Source organism: Nannobrachium achirus, assembly GCF_963921795.1.
Source record: "Nannobrachium achirus genome assembly, chromosome: 5".
Lineage (NCBI taxonomy): Eukaryota > Metazoa > Chordata > Actinopteri > Myctophiformes > Myctophidae > Nannobrachium > Nannobrachium achirus.
The window spans coordinates 22,785,865-22,811,878 of record NC_137814.1 but is presented as its reverse complement, the minus strand read 5'-3'; the positions used below and the strand labels follow the sequence as shown (position 1 = coordinate 22,811,878).

Below are 26,014 nucleotides of genomic sequence, written 5' to 3'. Positions count from 1 at the left end.
TCTGTATACTTGTCTCCCTACCGGCCAATCACAGCGCAGATCATACACTGCCGGGCTCTTCAGGAAGTACACTGCAGTGTTTACACTGGTCTAGGAGTCTAGCATGTAACTCCCCAACCGCTGCTCGTAGAGGGACACGAGAGACCTCTATGGATGCGGTGGTCTGAAGGCCCGGTCCGCGGCGAAAAACGGCCGAATAAAGCAGACGCGACCGCGGTTTGTTATACCGCTACTGACCACTAGTTGAGCAACTTAGACAGTATAGCTTTAAATGTCATTCAGACACTTGCAATTAACATTTTGATTGTGTTTTTGGCATTTGGAAAGTTGGGAACATATAATATAATGTTATAGATCTGCTATTTCTGCTATTTTTGGGAAATGTTTTTGATTATGATGATTATGGAAAATAATAATCTCAAATAATGAAAATCATTATGTAATAATTGTGACAGATCTAGCAAGGCCAGTAGTGGTATTTTGGTCCCTCCTGTTCCTAATTATAGTCAGCCTGCACAATAGTGACACTCACTCACAAAATACCACGGCCGATCCTCAAGAGAGACACAGTGAACACTGAACAGCCCCTGGCTACCACAGTTAAAGCAAACCCACATCATAATCAAGGGTGTAACATAAATCACAACAAGGAAAAAAGAAAAGAAAAAGAAGACTATGAATTATGAACCATTTTGAAGTATACACATACACATAGGGGTGGGCGATACTGGATAAAAGCATTATCACGATATGCTTCATGCAGTATCACGATACACGATATTATCACGATACTGTTTTATGCGGGTTTTTAGGTTTATTATGATTATTAGACCCTCACATATATTCTATAGATAATCTATTCATTTGTATGCTGCAGATAGAAAGATAGATAGACTAATCTATGATTTTTTTAATGATAACATTCAGATTTTTGATTAAACAATTATCATTTTTTACCTCAAAATATTTACTAGTTGGTGTGATGATGGTTCAGGTCATTCAAATGGGTCCCAGAAATGTTTTATGGGTTCCCTTAAAATGTTATCAGAGTGTTGTGAGCTTGTAGATCGGCTATATTCAAAACAATTTGGCGGGACCTCTCTGGGGGTCTCGACCCACAGGTTGACAACATCCCATGCCTTACCATTGAAACTTGAGGGAAAACAAATTACCTTATGGTTGGTTTATTAGACCCACACAGATATTCTATAGATAATCTATTCATTTTTATGCTGCAGATAGAAAGATAGTTTTTTTTAAATGATAACATTCAGATGTTTGATTAAACAATTATCATCTTTTACCTCAAAATATTTACTAGTTGGTGTGATGATGGTTCAGGTCATTCAAATGGGTCCCAGAAATGTTTTATGGGTTCCTTTGAAATGTTTTTGAGTGTTGTGAGCTTGTAGATCGGCTATATTCAAAACAATTTGGCGGGACCTCTCTGGGGGTCTCGACCCACAGGTTGACAACAACCCATGCCTTACCATTGAAACTTGAGGGAAAACAAATTACCTTATGACCAACCAAAGTCAGGAGGTTTGTTATGATACAAGCTTTATTTTTAGATAATTACTCACTCATTATCATCCTAGCTTTTCACTTTTCTACTAACAATAATGGCATGGTTTTTATGACTAAGCCAATTATGTAATAGATAAAATAGACGCAAAATAGACGCGACGATTTCACCGCGATTCGCGACGACACACGCATGCATCAATGGTGAAAACATAAGCACTTTACAAATAGCAGCAAATAGCTACTTGTTTATAGTTAATAAAAACAGATGCATGGATTTACAAGGTGATCTAAATCATCTCATCAATACTGCCAGAACACACAGCTATGGATGAGACTCCAGCACAGTTCAGCTTTGCAAGCAGTGAGATGGCTGATAGCGATAGCAGGACGGATAAGTAGTTTGCGTCCTGTTAGTTTAATGCATCCATTATAAAAAATATGCTTCAAAGAATGCATGCCAAGCTGCATCACTGCTTTACTAAAGTCCCGTGAAAGTGAAACTAAATCGTGGACCACTGTGCCGTGCTCCTGCACACAATCACAACTCAGTCAGTGCTGTAGACACTCTGTAGCCTGTCTGCGTGCTGCACGGGGGAGGGGCCGTGAAAGCAGGGGACAGATCCTCAAACTATATGACACGTTGAGCCGCGACACGTTATAGCTTGTAGATCTGTTCTTTTTGGCGAATTACACCACAGTACTATAGAAGTATAAATTAAGCAATAGAGCTGCGACTCATGGAACGTGCACTCGCTGTATCCAGAGCCTTTTCTAAATGACTGTTTGTATCACGAGAGAAACGATATTCTGAAATGGCCTATCGTGGCAAAGCTGTATCGCCGAGACGATAATTATCGCCATATCGCCCACCCCTACATACACAGACAAAAAGAGGAAGCATCACACAAGACACTGACTCACAAGACAAGGACTATCCAGATCTATAGAGGCTACAGTACAGTCTAGTGCTAAGCTCTGATGCCTACACTTCATAACTGTACATCAGTATTGCCAGTCAGAGAACCTTTGCGATGGATGGATAAATCCAACAAACTCTTTCCCTGTCACAGTAGCGAGACCTCCCTCAATCTCAATAACAGAAGCATATCGTCGTTGTCGGGTGAAAACCTTGTATGACCAAAACCGTTCGTTTTGCATTTTTCATTTTAAAAATGATTTAAACCAGTGAAAACAGCCGATCTACAAGCACACAACGCCTCGTGGTGCGAGGCGTTGTGTGCTTGTAGATCAGCTGTTTTCACTACTTTTGTGCGACGGCCTTGTACGATGAAGCAGGGCTTTACTTTGCGAGAGAACATACAAATTTGAAACTTGGAGATACGAGGTTTCCACCCGACAACGACGATATGTTGCAGAATATATCAGCATATGAAAAAAGCACGGAGCACAGGAGTGCAGAACTCCTACTTACTGGAGGTATGACTGCCAGTTGACCTGGTTGGCTCGAACCTCCGCCGCCTTGGCAGCGATGATGTTGGTGGGGACCGCAGCATCCACAGCCCCGCGGATGTCCATGTTTGAATGTGTCGACTAATACAATGCGTGTCCTGATCGAATGTCACACCACCTGTATGGGAAAAAGATGGAGTGCCAAGTACTGTTAAGCACAACGATACATGCTCCTACCGAAGGTTTTCGGGAAGGGAGTTGATATAAAATTGATACAGGTCATAGTATATATACTAGTCATTCAGAACTTCAGATGGGCGGTCTCAGAACGTTTTCTGAGAGCTCCTGCAGCCCCAGATGTCACTGGACTATAAGGTGAGGTCACAGGTTGATTGATTGATTGAAGACTTTATTCGAAGTTTGCATAGGAAAAGTTACAGTTTCATGACAGTACAGTTCACTGGTACAAGGTCAACAAAAAGGAGATCCAAGAAAGGCTTGTTTAAATCGTAAAGTTTTTTGTTTTTTTTACTCATATAACAGAATAATATAGATGATGCTAGACTAGAGAGCTGTAAGGTCAAACATACACTGTGGCTTATGCTTGGTTTCTGAATATAACAGCCATATATAGCCTACAGTCCAAATATTTTTCAGAAAGCAATATGACATGTCTTCATATTCACTCAAGTGGGACACTGGGATTGGATGGTTTATTGCCCGATATAAAATCCCAACGACCACTTAAGTAGCCTTGGATCAAGACTATCAGATATATTTGATCGATTCTGCCATTTGCATATATATCATAGACACGAAAAGTAAAAGCCAGTCTCGATAAAATACATCTATGATAGTCTTGATCCGAGGCTACCACTGAAGTTAGCCCTGCATTAGCCCCTCTCAGGACCCCAAAATCACCTCTTTTTATATTTTGACGTCGGTGATATAAAATATCAAAATATAAAAAAGGTAAATACAGGAACGAAAGGAGCTAGCCCTGCATTAATGTACAGCTGTCTCTGCTAACAGCAGCAGGTCATGCTAACTGGGAAGCAATGTCACGACACAAGGTAGATCGTGTCGCAGGCAAAAACAGTTGAAACCACAAGCAAAGAAATCTTGCCAACATGTATGTATCCATTTAAATTAAAAGTGAAGGTCAAAATAATGATGCGATGTTATCCCAGTCATACTGTAGCTGCTTAGCTGCCCAAGATAACGTTCGTTGGCTGTGGAACATAAGGGGAGGATGGATGCTAACCTAAGCTAGCGCGTTATAATGAAGACAGAAGAATGTGTTTTTTGCGCCCATGTAATTTAACGCACTACTGTTCCTCTAACATAAATTGACATAAAGATTCCACCGACAAGACATAGAATAAGGATAGAATACCGTTTGTTTGAATCACTCACCCTCTGCACTTCCCAGGACTGCAGCTGACAGATCACAACACGCTCTATCATGTGACACACGATCACATGACAAGATGGCAGTAAGTGGTGTTGTAAAGCAGCTAGTTCTCCAACTTTTTCATCTCCCATTTGAAAAAATATGCCAGGCCAGGGACCCCCCTTTTTATTTTTTTCCTCTAGTGAAGAATTTGTTAAAAAATTCTACAAAAAACTGGGCGTCAGAAAAGACAGCTTTAAACTTTCCACAGTGACAACTGATGAAGTGTTTAAAAAATTGAGCGCCCTACCTCAACACAAGGCCACTGGCCTTGATAAAATCCCAGCTAGATTTCTCAGAGATTCAGCCGCCACCATTGCTCCAATCATTACCCACATAATTAACCTTTCCATCGAACAGGGTCATGTCCCCCAGGACTTCAAACTAGCAAAAGTAACCCCCCTGCACAAAAAAGGTAGCAAACTAGACCCTGGAAACTACCGCCCCGTTTCCATTCTTAGCTCCATATCCAAAGTCATGGAGAAAATAGTCTACGAACAGATTGCAAGATATCTCGATGAGAATAATCTGATTTACGAGTTCCAATCTGGATTCAGAAAATCCCATTCCACTGACACATGCCTTCTCTATTTGACTGACCAAATCAAACGCGAAGCGGATCAGGGCAAATATAGTGGCATGGTCATGATGGACCTCCAGAAGGCATTTGACACCGTGGATCATGCTATTCTGATTGAGAAACTAAAAGCCATCGGTCTTGACAGCGCAGCAGTGAGCTGGATGCAATCTTACCTGGTGGGGAGGGAACAGGTGGTGGAGATTAACGGAACCCTGTCCCCCCCCCCCTCCCAGTAAGCTGTGGTGTTCCTCAAGGTAGCATACTGGGACCTCTGTTGTTCCTAATATACGTGAACGACATGGCATCTGCTTGCGACTGCAACCTGTTCCTGTTCGCGGATGACTCAGCTCTCCTAGTCTCGGGCAAGGACCACTTGCAGGAAGACACTTAACTCTGAACTGAGTAAGATCTGCACATGGCTTAACGACAACAAATTATCAATTCACCTGGGAAAAACCGAGTCCATCCTCTTTGGATCAAATCATAACCTCAAAAAGGTAGATGACTTCACAATCAAAGTGGGTGACAAGGTCATAACACGAAAAAACGAAATCTCTTACTTAGGATGTATCCTTGAAGCTAATCTTTCCAGCGAAAAGATGACTTCAAAAGTAATAAAAAAAATCAACCAACGAACTCGTTTCCTACAGAGGATCGCCCCAATGGTCAACTTCAACACACTGAAGACCATAGCTGGTGCAATAATCCAGCCCCTCTTTGACTACGGAGTCCACGTATGGTATCGTGACGCCCCACAAGCCCTTAAAACTAAACTCCAAACAGCCCAAAATAAACTAATTAGGGTCCTGCTTAACCTTCCCTATCAGACTCACCTCACCGCTACTCACCAGTTAAGAGTGGGGTGGCTCAGAGTAGATGACAGAGTACAGCAACTTGCAATGGGCCTGGTGTACAAGATACACTACACCACTATGATACCCAAGTACCTGTCAAAATACTTTATAAACGTTAAGGATGTCCATAATTACAACACCAGAGGCAGTGCCACAGATCACGTTCAACCCAGAGTCAACTCAAAGAAAGGGTCGAACTCGTTCTTCTGCTATACCACAAAAATGTGGAATGCCTTACCAAAGGCCATAAAGGAGTGTGGATCACTAGCATCCTTTAAAATTGCCCTGAAAAACTACTTACAGGCAGTAGCCGTTCGCAACTGGTAAAAAACCTAACCCAACCCTACCCTCCCTGCCCCTTCCTTGTATATACTTGTATATTCCTTGTATATACTTACTGTTTGTTTAGATTTACTGTATATTCCTTGTATATACTTACTGTTTGTTTAGATTTACTGTTTTCTTTTCTTTTTTTTCCCCCTTTTCTTTACATATCTACTGCATAGTACTGTGTTCTATTTGTCTGTCATTCAATGTTATATGAGATACTTAAATGGTTTCCTGTTGAAATAAGCTTAGTCTTTTCATGGATCTCCTTTTAGTAGACCTTGTACCAGTGAACTGTACCGTCATGAATCTGTACATTTTCCTATGCAAACTTCTAATATAGCCTTCAATCAATCAATCAATCAAAGCACTAGCAGTGATTCTCAACCATTTTATTTTCAATGACCCCCAGTTTGACATGTTTTTATATTGTAAAATAAATTGTAATTTAACTCAAGCAAGTGTATATGGAAGATGGAACCAAATGGACCCACTACAGACCCATAAGGGTCCAAATTGGTTTCTATCTATGATTTAGCTGGGGACCCCCTGGAACTCCCTCATGGATCCCTGGGGGTGACCGGACCCCACCTTGAGAACCACTGGTGTAAAGTAACTAAAGTAGGCTACATGTTTTCAAGTCAAGTACTGGAGTATAAAGGTAAGTAGCCTTTAAGTATTTCCATTTCTTGATACTTAGTTTACACTTCTACTCCACTAGATTTCAGAGTTAAATACTGTACTTCTATGTATTTTACACTCCTTTAGTGACTTGACAGATTGAATTAATCAAATAAAAAAAAGTAAAATGATGTGACACATCAGCTAGCAGCCAAAGAGTATAAAATAGGGCTCGTAATATCTCTTTGACATGATATATGTTTGTTTGGGACAGCATTCATGGACTCCTATTTCTTGTCCCAGGCTTGAGTGGTGAAATCGCCTGGTGTGTTCCAAATTGACTGTCTAGAATGGAAGACAAGCAATAGGTGAGTTCAAGATGTCTGGATTGGTAGATCAATTGGGAGCATCCTTTGAGTAAGTAGGCTACCACTCAGATATTTGTGATGTCATGTTTTGTTGACTTAGGAACCAGGCAGGGGAGTGGTGTTGGCAAAATCTGAGTTACAAATGTTACATACTAGACTAGAGGGTCGCGGCCCTTCGGGCCGCTGACATCTAGTTAAAAAAAAAAAAAAAAAAAAAAAAATTGGGGGGGGGGAACTATTGTGGCGGAACTATTGTGGCGGAACTATTGTGCCGCAGCGCACGTTTCCGGTCGGACATATTTGACCGCCGGACGCACTTCCGGTTAGGAACTCCGTGTGCCACGTGATCATATATAGATGCTCTCTCAAACTGTCAGCCTATTACAGTTATAATGGCAGAGAAGGATTTATATGGATCTTTTTAGTTTTTTACCTGGGATTTATTCAGCTGGGCTGGAACCAAATGGACCCCTAAATGATTATTTTGTTCCATATTATAATGGCCAATGGAATATAATCTGTCAGCAAACAGGTAGGAAAAACGTCTGCTGTTGTAATTCGATACACTGCTACGCTCAGCTCCCCTTCTCTCTCTCTCTCCCTCTCGCTTGCCCCCTCCCCTGTTGCCTTCTCTCTCGCGCGCATAGCGAATGAGCGGACGGCATAGAGGTGGGCGGTATTTTTCCGTACGTTCTTCTCCCTACCCAGTACGTTCTTCTCCCTACCGTTGAGTTGAAGTTGAGTTGAAGTCAATGCAAAGTGGGCGTGAATTGTAAATATAAGATAATAAGGCCTATTAAAAGATTTGCACACATTTTCACGACTTTTCAAAAATAGCAGATCTACAAGCTGTGAGCTTGTATATCAGATATTTTTCAATAGCTAAAGTATAAAATAATTCCAAGTCTTAATGGGTTAACAGGCTCAGGGCTCAGTCAGGCAGTTGTGCCTCAAGAGCGCCACCACACAGCACAGCATGCTCTTCGGGCACAGCTAATTCTGACACTGCCAAACCTCATCCTCAAGTTCGCTGATGACACAACTGTGGCGGGACTCGTTAGTAATAACGATCTGCTTACAGGAAGGAGGTGGAACTATTGATATTATCATGGTGCAGTTCATGCAATCTCTCCCTAAATGTGGACAAAACAAAAGAGATGGAGGTCGATGTCAGGAGAGCCAGCAACCGCTTTCACACACCGCTGACCATCGGTGGCGCCCCCTTGGAAAGTGTTAATAACGACACGTTCCTGGGGGTTCATCTGGCAGACCACCTGACCTCCACCGCCAACACTACGGACATAATTAAGAAGGTTCAGCAGAGGCTACACTAGCCTGGCATTGCTAGACTGATTCACTCACACGGTCCTCCACGGTATCGAACGTGTGAGTGAATCCACGTTATCAGTCTGGCTAATGCAAGGGCCAGGCTAAGGCTACACCCCCTCCGGAGGCTTGAAAAGGCAGGCCTTCCTAGTCCTACTCCTCTCCTCACCACCTTAGGAGCATCATCGAGTCCATCTTAAAGGAGTAGTTCACCCCCAAAATGTTTTTCCCCCTATTGATTACTCATGCCATGGAGACTTGAGTTCCGGATGAGGACCCAAATGCATTTGGGTCCCTATCCGGAATCAATGGGGGTACATTTATTGCAATCAAATTATTGTCTAAGGAATGCGACAAATACAAAAAAATATGATTGAACTCAAGTCGCCCTGCATGGCGTGAGTAATCAATAGAAACAAAAGTCATTTTGGGGGTGAACTACTCCCTTAACCTACGGCTTCCCTTCCTGGTTTGGCAGCTGCAAGGCACAAGAGAAACATCAGCTGAACCGGGTGATGAAGACGGCTGGGAGGATCATTGATGCCTCTGTCCCCTCTTTTTCGAAGCTCTCTACAGAACGCTGTGCCCGAAGAGACACCAGCATCATAAGGGACGTCCATCACCCTTCCTGTGGCTTGTTTGCCCTCCTGCCCTCGTATCGGGGGAAGAGGTACAGGAGCACCAAGGCCAGAATGAGTAGGATGCGGAACAGCTCAGCTTCTTCCCAAGTGCAGTGAGGACCGCAAATGAATTGGGCCCCCTGCCATAGTTGGAGTTAGGTGGTTGGAAGGACAGTTTGAGGAGTTATAGGGCTTCAGTCAGAAGCGCTTTTTAATACTTTTCATTGGTGTTTGTGTTTGTAAATCCCACCCACAGACGTAAAGGGTGTTCAATAGCACTGATTTATTTAAAACATATATACAAACATATATATATTTATGAAAAAAAATGAGATTTGGTTTCTGTCTGACAACGACGATATTCTTGTGATTCTGATTCTAATGATTAGTTTCAGCTCAGAGGCAATCACTGAGATCTGGAGTCAGCTGATTGCTCACAGCGAGCTTTGATCAGCTTTGATCAGTGTTGATCCGTGTGCCTTGAGTGACAACACAGTGACATACACTATAAGTCTAATGTCATCCCAAATCAGCCTCAAAGCTGTATATGGTCTCTTGCTGTCTGTTGAGTACGGTCCAATACACATAGAAATAGATTGATATAAATACAGTAATGAAGCATTATTCACACATGTGTTTCATTGTTTTAATCCATTGTATTACTTATGACCTTGTGGAGTTCATTACTTGACAGAGGATTGCATACAATCATATTTGAGCACATGGACTGTCATGAGTCCTCCTCTCCGTCTCTATCTCAATCACACACTAAGACCTCTCAGCTTAATCTGGCCTAAGCTGCTGGAGATGCAGCAGCGAAGCACAGAGAAATCGGGATTGCATTCAGTGGAAAACTCCCTTCTAATCCCCCTCTGTCCTCTCCGACTGTAAACACACGCAGTCTGCTCTCACCCGGGGTTCACTGACACTTCCTTCTCTCTCTCTTCGTTCCAACGCACAGTGTGCATCACAACATAGGCTAAAGGAGCAGGGGACCCGCTGCTCACCCATGGTTTCAATTCAGCTTTCTGACAGGCCTCTCCTAGGGAGCGGGGCACCGTGGACGGACCATGCCAAGCGTTAGGGTCATGAGACGGTGGGACTTAAGGCCCTTGTCTGTGACACGGGGGATCCGGCGCACCAGGGCCCAGATGTGGCGGGTTGTACGGGGACTGCTCCAGTCCTGCAGGCGTGATGAGGGCTACCAGGCACCGGGAGCGCTCAGTGACCATGACCATGACAGTGAGGAACAAGAAATGTGCCTGGAGGAGGTAATGACATGCTACATCATCATACGCATACATACATGCATACCATCACCTCTCTTCTATTGTAGCACTGGTGTGTAAGCGTACTGTGAGGATGGTTGTTTTCCTTGAGGTTAGGTCTGTTTGGGGAAACGGGCCCCTATACTTACTGTAGTATAGGGCTGTTTTCACTCTACATTGTCTGTTTCTACACTAAATATCAATGATAGCAGGTCTACAAGCTCACATTGTGGTGCATTGTGAGCTTGTAGATCTGCTATTTTGCAGAATGTTCACCCCAGTCAGTATAGGGACTCAAGTGGTTAAAAGGTATGCCAAAAGACCTAAATAATTTAGTAAAATGTGAAATAAATACCACAGATAATAAAACTAGACCAGGTCAACCTGGTTGTGCCAGACCCCCTGTCTGTCATCATCATTTATGACATCATGCCTTTTGTAGGCATGTCATCATCATGTCATCATCATATATACCCTTTATATAGATAACCCGGACCGACATTTGCTTATGTAGGCCTACCCATTTCATGGGTCTGGCAAATACATAGGACTCGCAGGGAACAGCCTTACATCCAGACAATTGATTTTGAAAAGCCAATCAATAATTTTTAGTATCATTATGGAGTAACTATTTTACTTCAATTTTAGACTTGTTTGTTTTTATTTTATTTGTTTATTTCTGACGGTGTCAGCTCATAATTAGTGATGATATATTGTTGTTTTCATCGTCTGCAGCCTGAGTGCCTTATATTAAGGGATGCATTTCCTGTGTATACAGGACTTAGGAGGATTAGATCTAAGATCAGATCCAAGATGTCTATAAATAGTACGATATTAACTTGTGAACAATGAAAAGAAAGTTGGGGATACATCTAAAGAGCTGACAAGATAGATGGCTTGCAGCAATTCATATGTTGGTAAAACCGTTCACGAAAAACAGCTAGTTTGCTATTTTGAATGAATTGAAACTCTAAAATGTGGTGTTGTTTTGGCATCAGATTAATTCTTGGTCAATGGATGAAGGAAGTTTTCTTTTTTTTTTACTTTCAGTAAAGGGGAGAAGCATGTTGTCATACAATGGAAAGTAACAGATTGTGCAACTAAACAATTTGATGGTTGTTTACTTACTGAGCGACGCTAGGGAAAAGGGAGCTCATTTTGACTTGTGCAGCTGCCAGAACGGAGTATGAGGAGAGTACAGTAGACATCTCAGGTCATTGTTATGGACAACCTTTTCCTTTACAAAATATTCACGTCTAGAGCTAGCTACTTAGCCCTCAAATTAGACCTCGTCAGTGGAATTGTGTTGCTAGGGAACTGTATTGGTCCAAGTTTGTTTTCTGGCAGCAACTGATATTCACAATCACTGCAAAAAAAAAGAAAAAGATATTGAGAATCTCTCATCTCAGGTCTCTCATCTCAGGTCTATTTACCCGAGGTGCCTCTGCGACTTTATTGGAACACTTTAACAGGATGAAGGAATGTAATTTACTTATAAATTGTTTCCTAGAGGTTTCAATTTGTGAAAAAACTCAACTTTGAGGCATTTATTTTACTCAATATATTCTCTCATATTCTATATTGACAGAGACCTCCTGCGTGTATTTGTTAGCTATTTCGGCATAATAAGCATACGTATATAATATATTTCAGAATAGCAATGTCTAAATAAAACAATTATCTAGTAAATACAAAATAGACAACTTTTCAGTCTTCCTTGACATGATTCATGTAAAACACCGAATATTTGTTGGTAATACTGATCTAAACAAATTGCAATTAAATCCATGCCCAATCATGTAGCTGTAAAATAATTTTGTTTCTTAAAGATACAACTTTGGAAACTTGGAAAGAATATAAATGTAGCCTGGCTTATAGTTGGCATTTTCCTTGCATTCCCCTTTATATATAATTATTCCTCTATCTGTTCATCATTTAAAATACAGTGTTGAAATTGATTATGATGAATGTGTTTATAACCTCCAGTCAGCAGCATATGTTGACAATGATTAAAGACTAGTCCTGGATTTGGTGGTGGGTGGGAGCCAGATCAACTGACCCCCAATGATTAATTGGTTTCTCACAATTTATCGATCGATGTGAATTTCATTTCCCCTCTCAGCATGACATGGGACCAGGCAGCACTTCTACCAATAGTTATCACTGAACCCCTTGTTATAAAGGGGCATTTCTTGGCGGTGGCTAACTGGCTCTTAAGAGGAATAAGAAGAAAAACAAAAAGAAAAACAGGTGGAATCAATACATGTTATCATGATTTAGATTTAACCTAATGTCTCAAGAACAGACTCTCTGATGCTGAAAGGAAAAAAACGGACGCTGTTTTCCCATTTTATTTGACGATGGTTTGCCAGATTGGATTTAACCTGAAGGACAGTTAATTTCAACAGAAAATAATTGCATTCCAAATCAATGGTGATGATAGGGACAATGCTATCAATGTATTTCTAGATTACAAAGAGGAACGATGTATTTCTAGATTACAAAGAGGAACAGAATGGATCTGAGGATTAGATTCTGAAATTCATAAAGAGAATGTTCACCAATTCAAATGTGAAGGATATGGGTCACAATTCAACAAGAGGACAACGACAACAATTTCTGAAAAAGAACAACATCATCAACAATAAAACCTTTACTTTTGCTAAGAATATAATTCAGTCCTAGCTCCCAGTTACCAGCTTTGTGGCCTTGGAAAAAGATTACATAATATTAAAATAATAATATAGGCCCCACACCTTGGGGAGTTGTTTGTCACAGTACATTTGAAGTTTATTTTCTGCATTTTACCCATCTTTTAACAACAAGGAGCAGTGAGCAGCCATATGTGGCGCTCGGGGACCCATTTCGCGGTGGCTTGGGGAGCAATTAGGGGTCTTACTCAGGGACACACATCGACACATAGCTGCCTGACCAGGAATCGTACCTGCGACAACCAGGAAGAGATGGCTCCGCAGGCAGGCTCCCTAACCACTCGGCTACGGCCGCCCCACTCAACTATGGCTGCCCCCCGAATTCCAATCAAAGGTTCATTTTCCCAAGCATTACCGCAAACCTGGATGATTGTGTTGATGGGGTGCTTTAATAGAAGCCATTCTCAGTGGCGTTTCAAGTATGTCTATTAAGTGGCAGTAACTGAACCTAAATAGAATCTGTCTCAATGATATGGCTGTGAAACAACAGTTGTTTGGGTGAACAGGACCTCATTTTTGGTTTAAACACACAGATGTTATGCTTTGTTCATTGTTCTGGCTGTCTTTTTATAAGCTAAAGCCTTTTGCGAGTAAATTCTACATTATGCTTTATTTTTGTAGACACACTCCTCCGCTCGGCAGCCTTCTCTCCTTGTAGAAAAGACTCTGGGGTCACCTAGCTGCTGCAGCAGAATGCATCATTTCCGTTGAGGGGTGTGTGTGTGTGTGTGTGTGTGTGTGTGTGTGTGTGTGTGTGTGTGTGTGTGTGTGTGTGTGTGTGTGTGTGTGTGTGTGTGTGTGTGTGTGTGCGTGCGTGCGTGCGTGCGTGCGTGCGTGCGTGCGTGCGTGCGTGCGTGCGTGCGTGCGTGTTATTATTATGTGGCAACTAGTTAAAATGCATTGTATAGATGCTATGATTCATGTATACAGTAGGCTACACAGCAATGCCAGCAAGAATGACAATGTGATTGATGTAATGACAAGAAATAGAAGAGCGGAAAGGTTATTACTAGTGAATATAGTAAGATTTTTGTTAAAAATCTAAGCAAAATAAAAGTCTGGCATGTATGAAATGAGAATCAATGAAAAGGGGATTTGGATTAACAAGATTATAATAATAAGACACAGCATGCTGAAGGAGAAATCCTGTTCAGAATTTCATATTCAGCGTATTTCAATCAATGTATCTTCTTCATTTGACTGACTATATCTACTGCATAGTACTGTGTTCTATTCGTCTGTCATTCAATGTTATATGAGATACTTTAATGGTTTCCTGTGGAAATAAGCTTAGTCTTTTCTAGGATCTCCTTTTAGTAGACCTTGTACCAGTGAACTGTACCGTCATGAAACTGTACCTTTTCCTATGTAAACTTCTAATAAAGTCTTCAATCAATCAATTTTGTTTAATACTGTATCTAGGTGTTATTCAATTGAGTACATACTGCCATCTGGTGGCGATATATTATAAGACTCATATGCCCATTGGCCCATTGGGGCAAACAGTTTGGTTCGGGTACAAAATGCATTATATAAATGTGTGTGTGTGTGTGTGTGTGTGTGTGTGTGTGTGTGTGTGTGTGTGTGTGTGTGTGTGTGTGTGTGTGTGTGTGTGTGTGTGTGTGTGTGTGTGTGTGTGTGTGCGCCGTGCGTGCATGGATGCGTGCGTGCGTGCGTAAAATGGCCAGTACACTACAAAAACATACTGCCTTGTTAGAACCTGGATAATAAGTAGCCAATGCTGCCAAAATGGAGAGAAGTCAGATCTCACATTGCTGTATATTTTAAAAACGCTCAAAATACATTCGCAGAGGAAATACTATGAGTAATAGTTGTAGCCTACCTTATAAATGTGCGTGCCTTCGTGTGTGTGTGTGTGTGTGTGTGTGTGTGTGTGTGTGTGTGTGTGTGTGTGCGTGCGTGCGCGCGTGCGCGCGCGCGCGCGTGTGTAAATCAGGTATAAATACACACAAAATATATATATATATATATTTATATGTACACCAGCAGATGGCAGTATTGTGTTATTCCGCGTCACTGCTGCATCTGAATGGTAGGCTAGGCTACAATAGATGAGTTGGTGCTGACAGAAAATGTGTAAATGCAGATTCTTCTTGCAGAACTATAGGTGCAAAAACACTTCACAATGTTTATGGATTAACTTCAGAATGTTGGTCAATTGCTGTGAATCACATTCCAGCCTGGAAAACTTCAGTAGGACATTGGATAGGCTATTTGATGGTGGGGAAAGACCGGTAAGAAAGAAAAGAAAATCCGTTTCAGAACCTCGGATAGCGACATTGCTCGTATAGAGCTTCAGTTCCTTTGACTGGCGCCTGTAGGCTACATTAGTCTTTTTTTCTGTACATTTTTCGTTTCTAATTCTAGGGTTTTAAAGATAAAGAAAGCTGAATTTGACCTTTTTTTTTATTAGGGGCCCCCGGGGGTCCTTGAGGAGGAGGTTAGCTAACCTAACTAGTTAATAGCATAAATGCCGTTTAACCACTCAGGCTAACATATGGTGAGATTTTCGCTTTTTTCTTTTTTTTTAATCTTGAACTTTAAAAATATTTTAAACACTTATGTTAACCCCAGAAATCTAGTATGTGCCTTGACATGAAAATATTTGAGAACCATAATGCATTGGTTCTCAAAGTGGGGTCCGGAGACCCTGAGGGGTCCTTGAGGGAGTTTCCAGGCCGGTCTGCAGCTAACCAAATGGACCCTAGTATGTAATAATGCCATGCTTAAGTGGTTTCCTGTGTAAATAAGCCAAGTGCTTTCTAGGATCTCCTTTTAGTTTACCTTGTACCAGTGAACTGTAGCCTACGTGAGAACTGGTAAAAAAATGAACCTAGCCCAACCCTACCCTCCCCTGCCCCTTCTTTGTATATACTGTTTGTTTAGACTTACTTTTTTTGTTTTTGTTTTTCTTTACATATCTACTGCATAGTACTGTGTTCTATTTGTCTGCCATTCAATGTTATATGAGATACTTCAATGGTTTCCAGTGGAAATAAGCTTAGTATTTTCATGGATCTCCTTTTAGAAGACCTTGTACCAGTGAACTGTACCGTCATGAAACTGTACCTTTTCCTATGCAAACTTATAGTAAAGTCTTCAATCAATCAATACGTCATGAAACCTTTTTCTATGCAAACTTTCTAATAAAGTCTTCAATCAAACCCAGAGAGTGTACAAATGGCCCTATAGCAGCTGCAGGTCCATTTGCTTCCATTTGTACACTCTGTCTCTGAGTTAAATTAACATTGATTTTACTATATATAAATTGGGGTCCCAGAGATAGTAATGCCATTAAATGGGGGCCCCCGCAGCTTAATGCATGTCAAACTGGGGGGCGGGGCTCCTTGAAATCAAAATGCATGAGATGTAAAACATCTTCTCTTATGGGGGATTGTCCATTGGTCCCTGTGTTGTGTTTTCAAAAAGGGGTCCACGGGCTAATAAGTGTCAATTTGGGGGTCCTTGACATGAACAAGTTTGAGAACCACTGCCATAGGCTATAGTGAACACAGAGATGTATTAATTTAATTCCAGTAGGCTACTATATGCTTGGAGATGGGGAGACGCATGCGTACTGACACTAAGCAGCCGGGTCGGGGGAGGAAAAAAAACGCCGTGTGTGCCAACGGATGTAATCAAGGCAAAGATTTAACTCTCTCTGGGCATACATGGTGAAACTGTGAGTATTTGTAGCCAAATGGTGTGTACGCGTGCACGGGCAGTTCGTGTTCGGAGCGCATGCATGGGGCTGTTGTTAAATACCTGGGTGTTTTATAAAACGGGCATGTTTTCACTATGTGTGTTGGCCATATCCATCCAGTTACATCCAGTGGTCTTTTTAACAGACCCCCGAATGTCTTTTTTTTGTCTGCTGTTGGTTGGTCCTCCTGGGTGATGATGAAGCTGCAATTGTAGGCTATAGGGATGGGACGATGTGAAAATGTCATGTCACGATTATTGGGACCCAAATAATAGCGATTTTACGATATTATCCCGATAATCAAAATATCCCCCAACATCCATTATTCTGGGGCGGAACGTTTGCCAAAAAATAGCAGATCTACAAGCTGGCTAACAATGTGTCACAACGAGCTTAGATCCGCGGTTTTTGGCAAAGAGATTGGGTAGACTAGGTAGTATATAAAAAAGATAGCTCTGTTTTATCAATTATAGAGGGTTTAGGCTAAGTGGTAGTCTATAGCCTACCACCAGATAGGCTATATGCAGCTCAGCAAATAAAAGGTGAATTTGTCCCAGACTCCCAGTGCATGATGATGGAGGACAAATTCACGATAAATGAAATCTCATACGATTATTGTGAGTGTTTTTATCACGATAAATGATAAGAGCGATTATACCGCCCCATCCTACAAACTGTGTGGCTCTTATTCTCTTCCATTGATGTGATGCTGAGAGCAATGCAATGCAATGGTTTGTCGTTGTTACACTGACTGCACATGGACACCCAGTCCCCGCGCCTCATAGGTACACAGCCTACATGTGCTATTGTTGTTGTTGGTATTGGTTTTAATTCTAAGCTTTAATGAGAATTGTAGTTCATGTAGCCTATATATACTGATCTCATGTTTTATCCTCTGATGAATGAAAGGATGGATGGATAGCACCGCCGCGGCCGCCCCCACCCCCATTCCATAGCCTATGTACCCGACGCCTAAACCGGCTATGCGGCTAAACGCGTAAAGTAGGCTACAGTATTATTATGCCATTTGGGCACATCATACACGCACAAATGTGTTCCTTCGTAACCCACCACGGAGTAGCCTATTTCGATAACCATATGCGGATCCATTTTAGAAAATGGACAAATGGTTTTGTATCCGCTGATGGGGATGCTGCGGTTATGTTCGCAAAGCTGTGCCTGCTGCAGGTCCCCCCTTCCATGGTGTTGCCTACCAAATCTTTCTTATTGTTTGATTAAGCATCGTTTCTTATGCCAGTCTTATGCTATAGTATAGCTTAATAAGGCAGTTGAAAGCAACAGCTTTGTTACATAATCATACATGATCTGATATAATTGGCTGATGGTTGGTGTTCACATGCCTAGTGATGATGACACATCTATTAAAATCAGAGTAGGAGGACTGTCTTTCTATGTGCACTGCCATATAGGCCTACAACCTATACGTGGGGATTCTGTTGAAACAGAATACGCATTGTTATAATCGTATTGCCAGTATAGCCCATCATAATGTAGGCCTATATAGACTATAGGACACAGGACAGGAAGGCAAGTTGACAAAAAAAAAAGCACTATAAGAGAACCACACCGTTTGTATTTGCACTAGGCCTACATGATGTGAGCTGGCTATTTATGTAATGTGGCCTTTTGTAATTACATTCTATCTTTGACATGCACCAATAGGACTTGTGATATTGCATTAGCATTCACGCATAGGACAGCATGGGGTTGGGGGCTAAAGAAGGTTATATGACCATGGCCTGACCTCCTGATTTCTGTTACCTCTGGCTGCCACTATGCTATGCAATGTGCTTCAATGCTCAGTCACACACAGTTGATGCTTAGATTCCTTCAGTTTACCTCTGACAGGGCAGAGCCAGAACGCATTTCATTACAATATGACCCCTGCATGCCAACACATGCCCAGGGAACCTCAGCAAGCCATGCTTACTTCCTGTGTGTGTGTGTGTGTGTGTGTGTGTGTGTGTGTGTGTGTGTGTGTGTGTGTGTGTGTGTGTGTGTGTGTGTGTGTGTGTGTGTGTGTGTGTGTGTGTGAGCAAATGAGATGGATGTCAGTAAGAGAAACGCAACAAATTACCGTACTTTAATGCAAGTGGCCACTCATCCAAAGCACTAGGATTAACCACTTAATCCCCAGCATCCGTATCGTGGAGAAAGCTTTCGCAGGAAATGGCAGATTGACAAGCTCACAACGCGCTACAACGCGTTGTGAGCTTGTCAATCTGCTATTTTCAGCAAAAGCTTTCCCCACAATAACAGAAAACAGAAACGGCACTGAGCTTCTACGATAGAGAATTACCTGGGCAGTGTTGTTCCGATATCTTAATGTCGAATATTATCTTATTATAGTATTTGAGAAATTGAGAAATTTGAGAAATATAATGCTGTAATTGCCCCCATAGTCTAGTACAGGGGTCTTCAATGTTTTCAGACCAAGGACCCCTTAGCTGAGAGGGAGATAAAGCAGGGACCCCCACTACACATTGTATAAAATTGTGTTGCAGATTTTTATTGACTTGTTTGACAACACTTTCACTCTGACTGTAGATCTACTATTTTTGGCCAAAGTTCTCCTCAGAATAGGGATGCGAGGGTCCAAGTTGTTAATTCAAAATAATTATCCTATCACACAAAGATTTGGAGGCCCCCCTGTAGTAACTCTGAGGACCCCCTAGGGGTCCCGAACCCCCTGTTGAAGACCCCTGGTCTAGTACTCACTGCAACACTGTAGTGTTGCAGTGTTTTCTGATGTCATAATACATTTTCCACTTGGAACCTAATGATGCTTTTTCTGTCATGGTTTCAGAGCTTAATTGTGGGTTAGGGTTAGTTTCTTTAGCAGTCATATTTTGCTGACCCTGAACCCATTTCAGTTGGTGCTAGACACTGGTTCACCTTTTTTGCGAATCAACCTGGTGCTGGTAGTACTGTGTATATGGACAACACTATAACCAGTAGGTCTGTCTTCAGTGTCTCAATATAGTGCTGCAACGATCATGATATTTAACTTGACGTTTTCTATAGTAAAAAGTCCATTGAGTTCAATGGAGGAGTGGTGCCTTGTTCTACTCCGTTCCTCAAGCTGTACAGAAATGTAGACCGTAGGACGTACAAGCGTATGCAGGTTTTAGACTTTGTTAAGGAAAGTTGCACAGGGCAATGACAAACAACTTAATTATGTAAAGAAATAACTGACATATTTAATAGTTTTATACTATATATCTTTTCTTTTTAAAGATTTGTTTTGGGGCTTTTATTATGCCTTTATTGATAGGACAGCAGACTTACAGGAAATGGGGGGAGACACGCGGCAAAGGTCGTCCGGATCGGGAATTGAACCGGCAACGCCGCCAGGCAGCCATGCCTATGTGGCAATGCCTAAGTGGTATGCCCCTGGACCAATAGGCCAGCGGGCGCCCCAATTTTATACTCAAAATTGCTATAAATTTTGTGGAAATAAAAGCTCACCCATTGTGAGCCTGTAGATATACATTTTTTGAAAATATATAACATTTTTTCAATGTGGAAAACGATTATGACGATTATATGCTAAAAGTAATTGCGGATTATCCCAAACAATTGCGATCAGACAGTTATGTAATGTTGCCTAATTGTGACAGGCCTACATGTCTCAATGTGTCCTTTATGCCGTGTCTGCAGCCCATGGGATCAGAGCGGATGGCGATGCGAAAGAGGCAGATGTCGGTGCAGCAGGAGTCGACAGCGGGAGGCTCTGCACCGGCCCTGCAGGGCCAAGCGGGCCAGGCCGCGCCACGGCGCTCCAACACATGCTGCTTCTGCTGGTGCTGCTGCTGTAGCTGCTCCTGGTAGGTCTCTCCCAAACAGGGACGTGCACAGAATGTTAGGGCGGATTCACACTGTAGTCCCACTGATTTGAGTTGTGAGCTTGGCTATTTTCGGTGTTTGATACCACACTGAACTAAGCATAATCAAGTCAATACTGGAGATGTGGCGTAACGGCATGGATTTCTACAAAGAGAGGGCTGCATTCAAGTTCAGGAGAGTTTGGACAAGGCAATTCTCTTGAATGCTGCCTTCAGGTATGGCATGGAAAGAGGGCATTTGTAAAAACTGCATTCATGGTCTGGATTATACACTGAGGTCCATCGGTGTAAAATGCTGAAATGCGTGACGTGTTGTGTGAGCTTGTAGATCTGCTATTGTTATCATTTGAGCATAATCCGGAACTGGCCCACTGTGCTCAGTGTGGCTGGCATTGCCGCAGGCTGGGCCAAGTCCGTTTAGGCCCCACCAACTAGTGTCCTTGCATTGTGCGTCTGAGACATGGAATTGAGTTTCTCATCGCAGCCACTCATTAACTCAGTGGTTCTCATCTCTGTCTTTATAACGTGGTGTTTACGTACTTTTTCATCATCAGGAATGAAGACAGGGAAGAAAGGAATCGAAAGGCCTCTTACGATGTCAAAGAAGGGACCACAGACTGTGAGGACAGGTCGGTCTCAAAGGGCTTCGCTGCACAAAACCATGATTTCAATAGTGCTGTCATGATTAATGTTACTTGACAATAAATTGTCATACAAATTATTGCAATTAACGATTTAATTGTGTTTTGGCGTTGAACATTCAACATTGGAACACATGAATAAAAATCACATTTCCGTTTGGCTTTTAGGCTTTATTTGTAAACAAAAATAAGAAATGACATATATAATAACTTTATATTATACGTAAATCTGCTATTTCCATTGTTTGGAAATGTTCGAAGATGCATGAGAGGCTTTCATCGTGGAAACGGTTATGGTGATTGTGAAGATTATGAAACTAGTTGTGATGATCTCAAATAATTGTGATCAGGCGATTGGGTAATAAGTGTGACAATCCTAACTAACTTCATATATAGTCAGGGAATATTAATAAAAACCTGGGAATAAATTCCTTACCAAACGATCTTTTTTCACCAATGTGTTCATAAAGGTGTCTAGTAACATATCTAACAAAGATTGAAATTCAACATCCCTAGGAAAATCAGCATTTGTTTTGCACGGAAAACATTCATTGGGCTAAAAACAATAAATAAAAATGATGGTTTAGTGATGAGTCATCACTTTTCACAGTGGTATGGGGGTAAACTTTTAGCCCAAGGAATGTTTTTCGTGCAAAACAAATGCTTGCAATGGATTCAGAATAATTAAAAACACCTAGTTAGACCCCTCACATTCCACTTAAAGCATATTTTTTGGGAGTAATTGTTTTCCCTTATAATATATAGTGTATAGTAAGTGAATGAGACCCAGAATTACCCTAGCTGACAAAGATTTTCCCTAGGGATGTTGAACCTTTACCAACACATTGGTGAAGAAATTGTTTGGTAAGGAATTTATTCCCAGATTTGACAGGTATTCTGCTAATTTTTCCTGACTAATAGGCCTACCAGGGACGTGCTGGCCATTGGGAAAAGCGGCCGGTTCATTCCCGGCCGGCCATTAGGGAAAAAATAAATAAATAAAATGTCGGCCTTCATTCCATTTTGGGGGCTGTGCGGCCAACAAAGTAAATCGTCACTGTCGGGCAGAAACCTCGTATCTCCAAGTTTCAAATGTATAAATCTTTTCGCAAAGCAAAGCCCTGCTTCATCATAGAAGGTCGTTGCACAAAAGTAGTGAAAACAGCAGATCTACAAGCACACAACGCCTCGCGGTGCGAGGCGTTGTGTGCTTGTAGATCGGCTGTTTTCACTAGTTTAAATCATTTTTAAAATGATAAATACAAGCCCACTGGCTTGTCACTTGTCATGATCTGAAATGCCAAATCTTTGAGTAGCAGCAGCGCTATAGCGCGCAATGAGGGCCTCTTCAGCTCTTTTTCCCGGGCTGAATCAGGGGCCCAGCACGTCCCTGAGGCCTACAAAAAAAATAAAGAAATAAAGAAATAAATCTAAACAGAAAACAATGAAAGCTAAAATCACATATGTGTTCTCTCTCTAGTCCTCCTCAGCCCACGTTGGAGGAGGTGCGCTCGTGGGGCCAGTCGTTTGACAAGCTGATGTGCTGCCCAGCAGGGAGGGCCTCCTTCCGGCAGTTCCTTCGCACAGAGTTCAGCGAGGAGAACATGCTCTTCTGGTTGGCCTGCGACGAGTTCACTAAGGACGAGACCAACAAGGGTGCGATCGAGGAGAAGGCCCGGGTCATCTACGAAGACTACATCTCCATCCTCTCTCCGAAAGAGGTCCGGTTAGGTCTCCCTTTCAAAACCTTCCTATACGTCAGTATAGTGGTGTAAAAGTGGCGTCTGCCGGGGACCCCCAGGGGTCCTTGAGGGGGTTCCAGGTGGTCCCCAGCTACTATATAGCATCAGAATGTTTAAAAAGTTTAACCCTATTATATACTTCAGCGATTAGGAAATAGCAGATCAAAAGCTAACAAGCTATTTTTGGTGGAAACTGAAAAATCTTGTTTAGATGTTTTTGACAAATTTTGAATAATCTTGAAAGACAGCACAAATCTTATCGGGGTCCCTGCTGGCACAAAATCGTTTTCCCATGAATTGATTGTGTATAGTACATATCATTTTGGGGGGTCCTTGACATGAAAAGGTTCAAGGACCCATGCTACACATGGAACATGTGATTTTCCAAGATTCGTCATTTGGATTCTGTCCCCTTTGTGGTGTAAAGTAACTAAGTACATTTACTTAAAGGAGCTATAGTCAACTTTTTCTTGAAAAACGGATGCTAAAATAAAAATAATGTTTCGAAAATATTTTATAAAAGAATTAGCTTCATACATGTGTTTCTATTAAAAAATGACCACAAAAAGCGTAAAATAATGATAAAATAATCCTTTTGGCCATTGTCAGACCGACACTTTGTTTACATTCTAGTCTATAGACTGGGATGTAAACAAAGTGGCGGCCCTACAATGAAAAAGTTGACTATAGCTCCTTTAAGTACTGTACTTAAGTACAATATTGAGTTATTTGTACTTTGCTTGAATACCGGTATGTCCAATTTCCAATACTTTTACTTCTACTCCACTACATCTCAGAGGCAAATATTGTACTTTTACTCCACTACAATTATTTGAAAACTTTAGTTTCTAGTTACCTTGCAGATATAAATTATAATATTATAAAACATACACAAACCACTTTAGCCCTATTTTATACCTAGGCTGTTTGAAAATAGCTGATCTACAAGCTCTCAACGCTTTGCGATGCGTTGTGAGCTTGTAGATCAGCTATTTTCAAACATTTTGTACTTTTACTTTTGGTATTTTAAGTACATTTTGATGCCAATACTTTCTTTACTCAAGTACCTTTTGAATTCCATACTTTTACTTGTAAGGGTGCCCTCACACCAAAATACCTATGAGAGTGGAATCCGCGTTCCGCCAATGCATTTCAATGATAAGGGAGCGTTTTTGCAGAAATCCTCTGCTGGCATGAAACCGCTTCACTCTCATTGAAATGCATTGGCGGAACGTGGATTCCACTCTCATAGGTATTTTGGTCTGAGGGCACCCTTAGGGTGCTCTCACACCAAAATACCTAGAGTGGAATCCGCCAATGCATTTCAAATGAGAAGGGAGCGTTTTTTGCAGAAATCCTCTACTGGCAAAAAACGCTTCATTCTCATTGAAATGCATTGGCGGATTCCACTCTAGGTATTTTGGTGTGTGGGCACCCTAAGGGTGCCCTCACACCAAAATACCTATGAGAGTGGAATCTGCGTTCCGCCAATGCATTTCAATGAGAGTGAAGCGGTTTCATGCCAGCAGAGGATTTCTGCAAAAAACGCTCCCTTATCATTGAAATGCATTGGCGGAACGCGGATTCCACTCTCATAGGTATTTTGGTGTGAGGGCACCGTAACAGAGTATTTCTAGATTGCAGTATTGATACTTTTACTTAAGTAAAATATGTGAGTACTTTTTCCACCACTGCCCCTTCTCTCTGTATTCCAGGTGAGTCTGGACTCCCGCGTGCGCGAGGTGATCAACAGGAACATGCAGGAGCCCACCTCGCACACGTTCGACGACGCCCAGCTGCAGATCTACACGCTGATGCAAAGAGACTCGTATCCTCGCTACATGAACTCCTCTGCCTACAAAAACCTGCTCAACGGCCTGTCGGAGCAGTCCCCCGAATCTTAGGGCGGCGAAGAACCTGTGATCTTTTTAACTCTCCCTAACTCCATTTAGGCCTAAAATTATTGGATGCTTTAACTATTAAAAAATAGCAGATATACAAGCTCACAGCGCGGCACCGAGTGCCGCGCTGCGAGCTTGTAGATCTGCTATTTTTGAAAAAGTCGTGAAAATGTGTTCAAATCTTTGAATATATGTATTTTCAATGCGAACGTTTGTAACTCAAATTTTGCTTCTGGGTGGTCCCTGGAACTAGATATAGATATTTTGAGATGGGGGTCCGTGGCCAAATACATGTCATTTTGGGGGTCCTTCACATGAAAACCACTGACATAGTAGTCTCTCAAGAACAGACTAACTGAGCTCCAGTTAAAGTGAAAAGGACCTTTTCTTTGACGATGGCTGGCCAGATTTGCTGACCTAGAAACATTGGTTTTTCAAAAAAAAACACTCGGTGCCGCGCTGTGAGCTTGTATATCTGCTATTTTTCAGTAGTTAAAGCATTCAATAATCCTAGGCCTAGTCCCCCCGTCCCCCACACCACACCCCCCCTCCCCTCACCCATCTCTTTAGATGTTCAGTGTTCAGATTACATGAACCAACCGGGGCCATTTCCTCCTCCTGGCCCCTTCCTCCCAGGGATTTCAGCGCTATTGTGATCTGCACCTGACCGAAGACACTCAGGTCTCCAAAAAAAAAAAGAAAAAAAAAAGAATCTCCCCGAGGGCTTGACAAGCAAAACACTCCAAAGGAATACTAATACATTTGTTTCCTGTTGTCTTTTGGATAGAAATAATCTATTTTATTTTGTTTTTATGGTCAGTTTTTCTTTTTTGGTACGATTGCTTGAGGGAGAAAATGATTCCTACTGTAGAATATATATTTATTATGAGTTTGTAAATAGTAAAAGAAAAAGGGAATTGTGGGTATTTTATGGGGTTCTATTTACTGCGTATGAAAATCAAAGCTCAAGTCAAAGGCTAAGTGCTAGCTGTACTTGCAGGCAGCTTTGTGGGGTACTGTATGGTTTACCTTGGTTCCGACCTGTTTTCTGTCAGCCAACCTCGCCTGTACCTGT

General features: G+C 41.8%; 2 protein-coding genes across 2 annotated transcripts in view; one reads left to right on the top strand and one right to left on the bottom strand.

Moving 5' to 3' along the window:
* atp6v1h (ATPase H+ transporting V1 subunit H) overlaps positions 1-4,396 on the bottom strand; it is a 48,396-nt gene extending 44,000 nt beyond the window's left edge. Inside the window, exons 1-2 of the mRNA XM_080726689.1 lie at positions 4,354-4,396; positions 2,960-3,115 (exon numbers count right to left, since the gene is read on the bottom strand). Coding sequence (XP_080582815.1) covers positions 2,960-3,063 — 104 coding nt within the window. The 5' untranslated portion in view covers positions 3,064-3,115; positions 4,354-4,396. The remainder of the gene's footprint in view (positions 1-2,959; positions 3,116-4,353) is intronic.
* Positions 4,397-10,156: 5,760 nt separating this feature from the next.
* On the top strand, positions 10,157-24,942 carry rgs20 (regulator of G protein signaling 20; the record flags this gene model as incomplete). The annotated part of the gene is made up of 5 exons (XM_080726690.1): positions 10,157-10,357; positions 20,471-20,637; positions 21,210-21,284; positions 22,777-23,017; positions 24,754-24,942. The coding sequence occupies 5 exons, from the start codon at positions 10,157-10,159 to the stop codon at positions 24,940-24,942; spliced, it is 873 nt and encodes a 290-aa protein (XP_080582816.1).
* Positions 24,943-26,014: the final 1,072 nt, after the last annotated feature.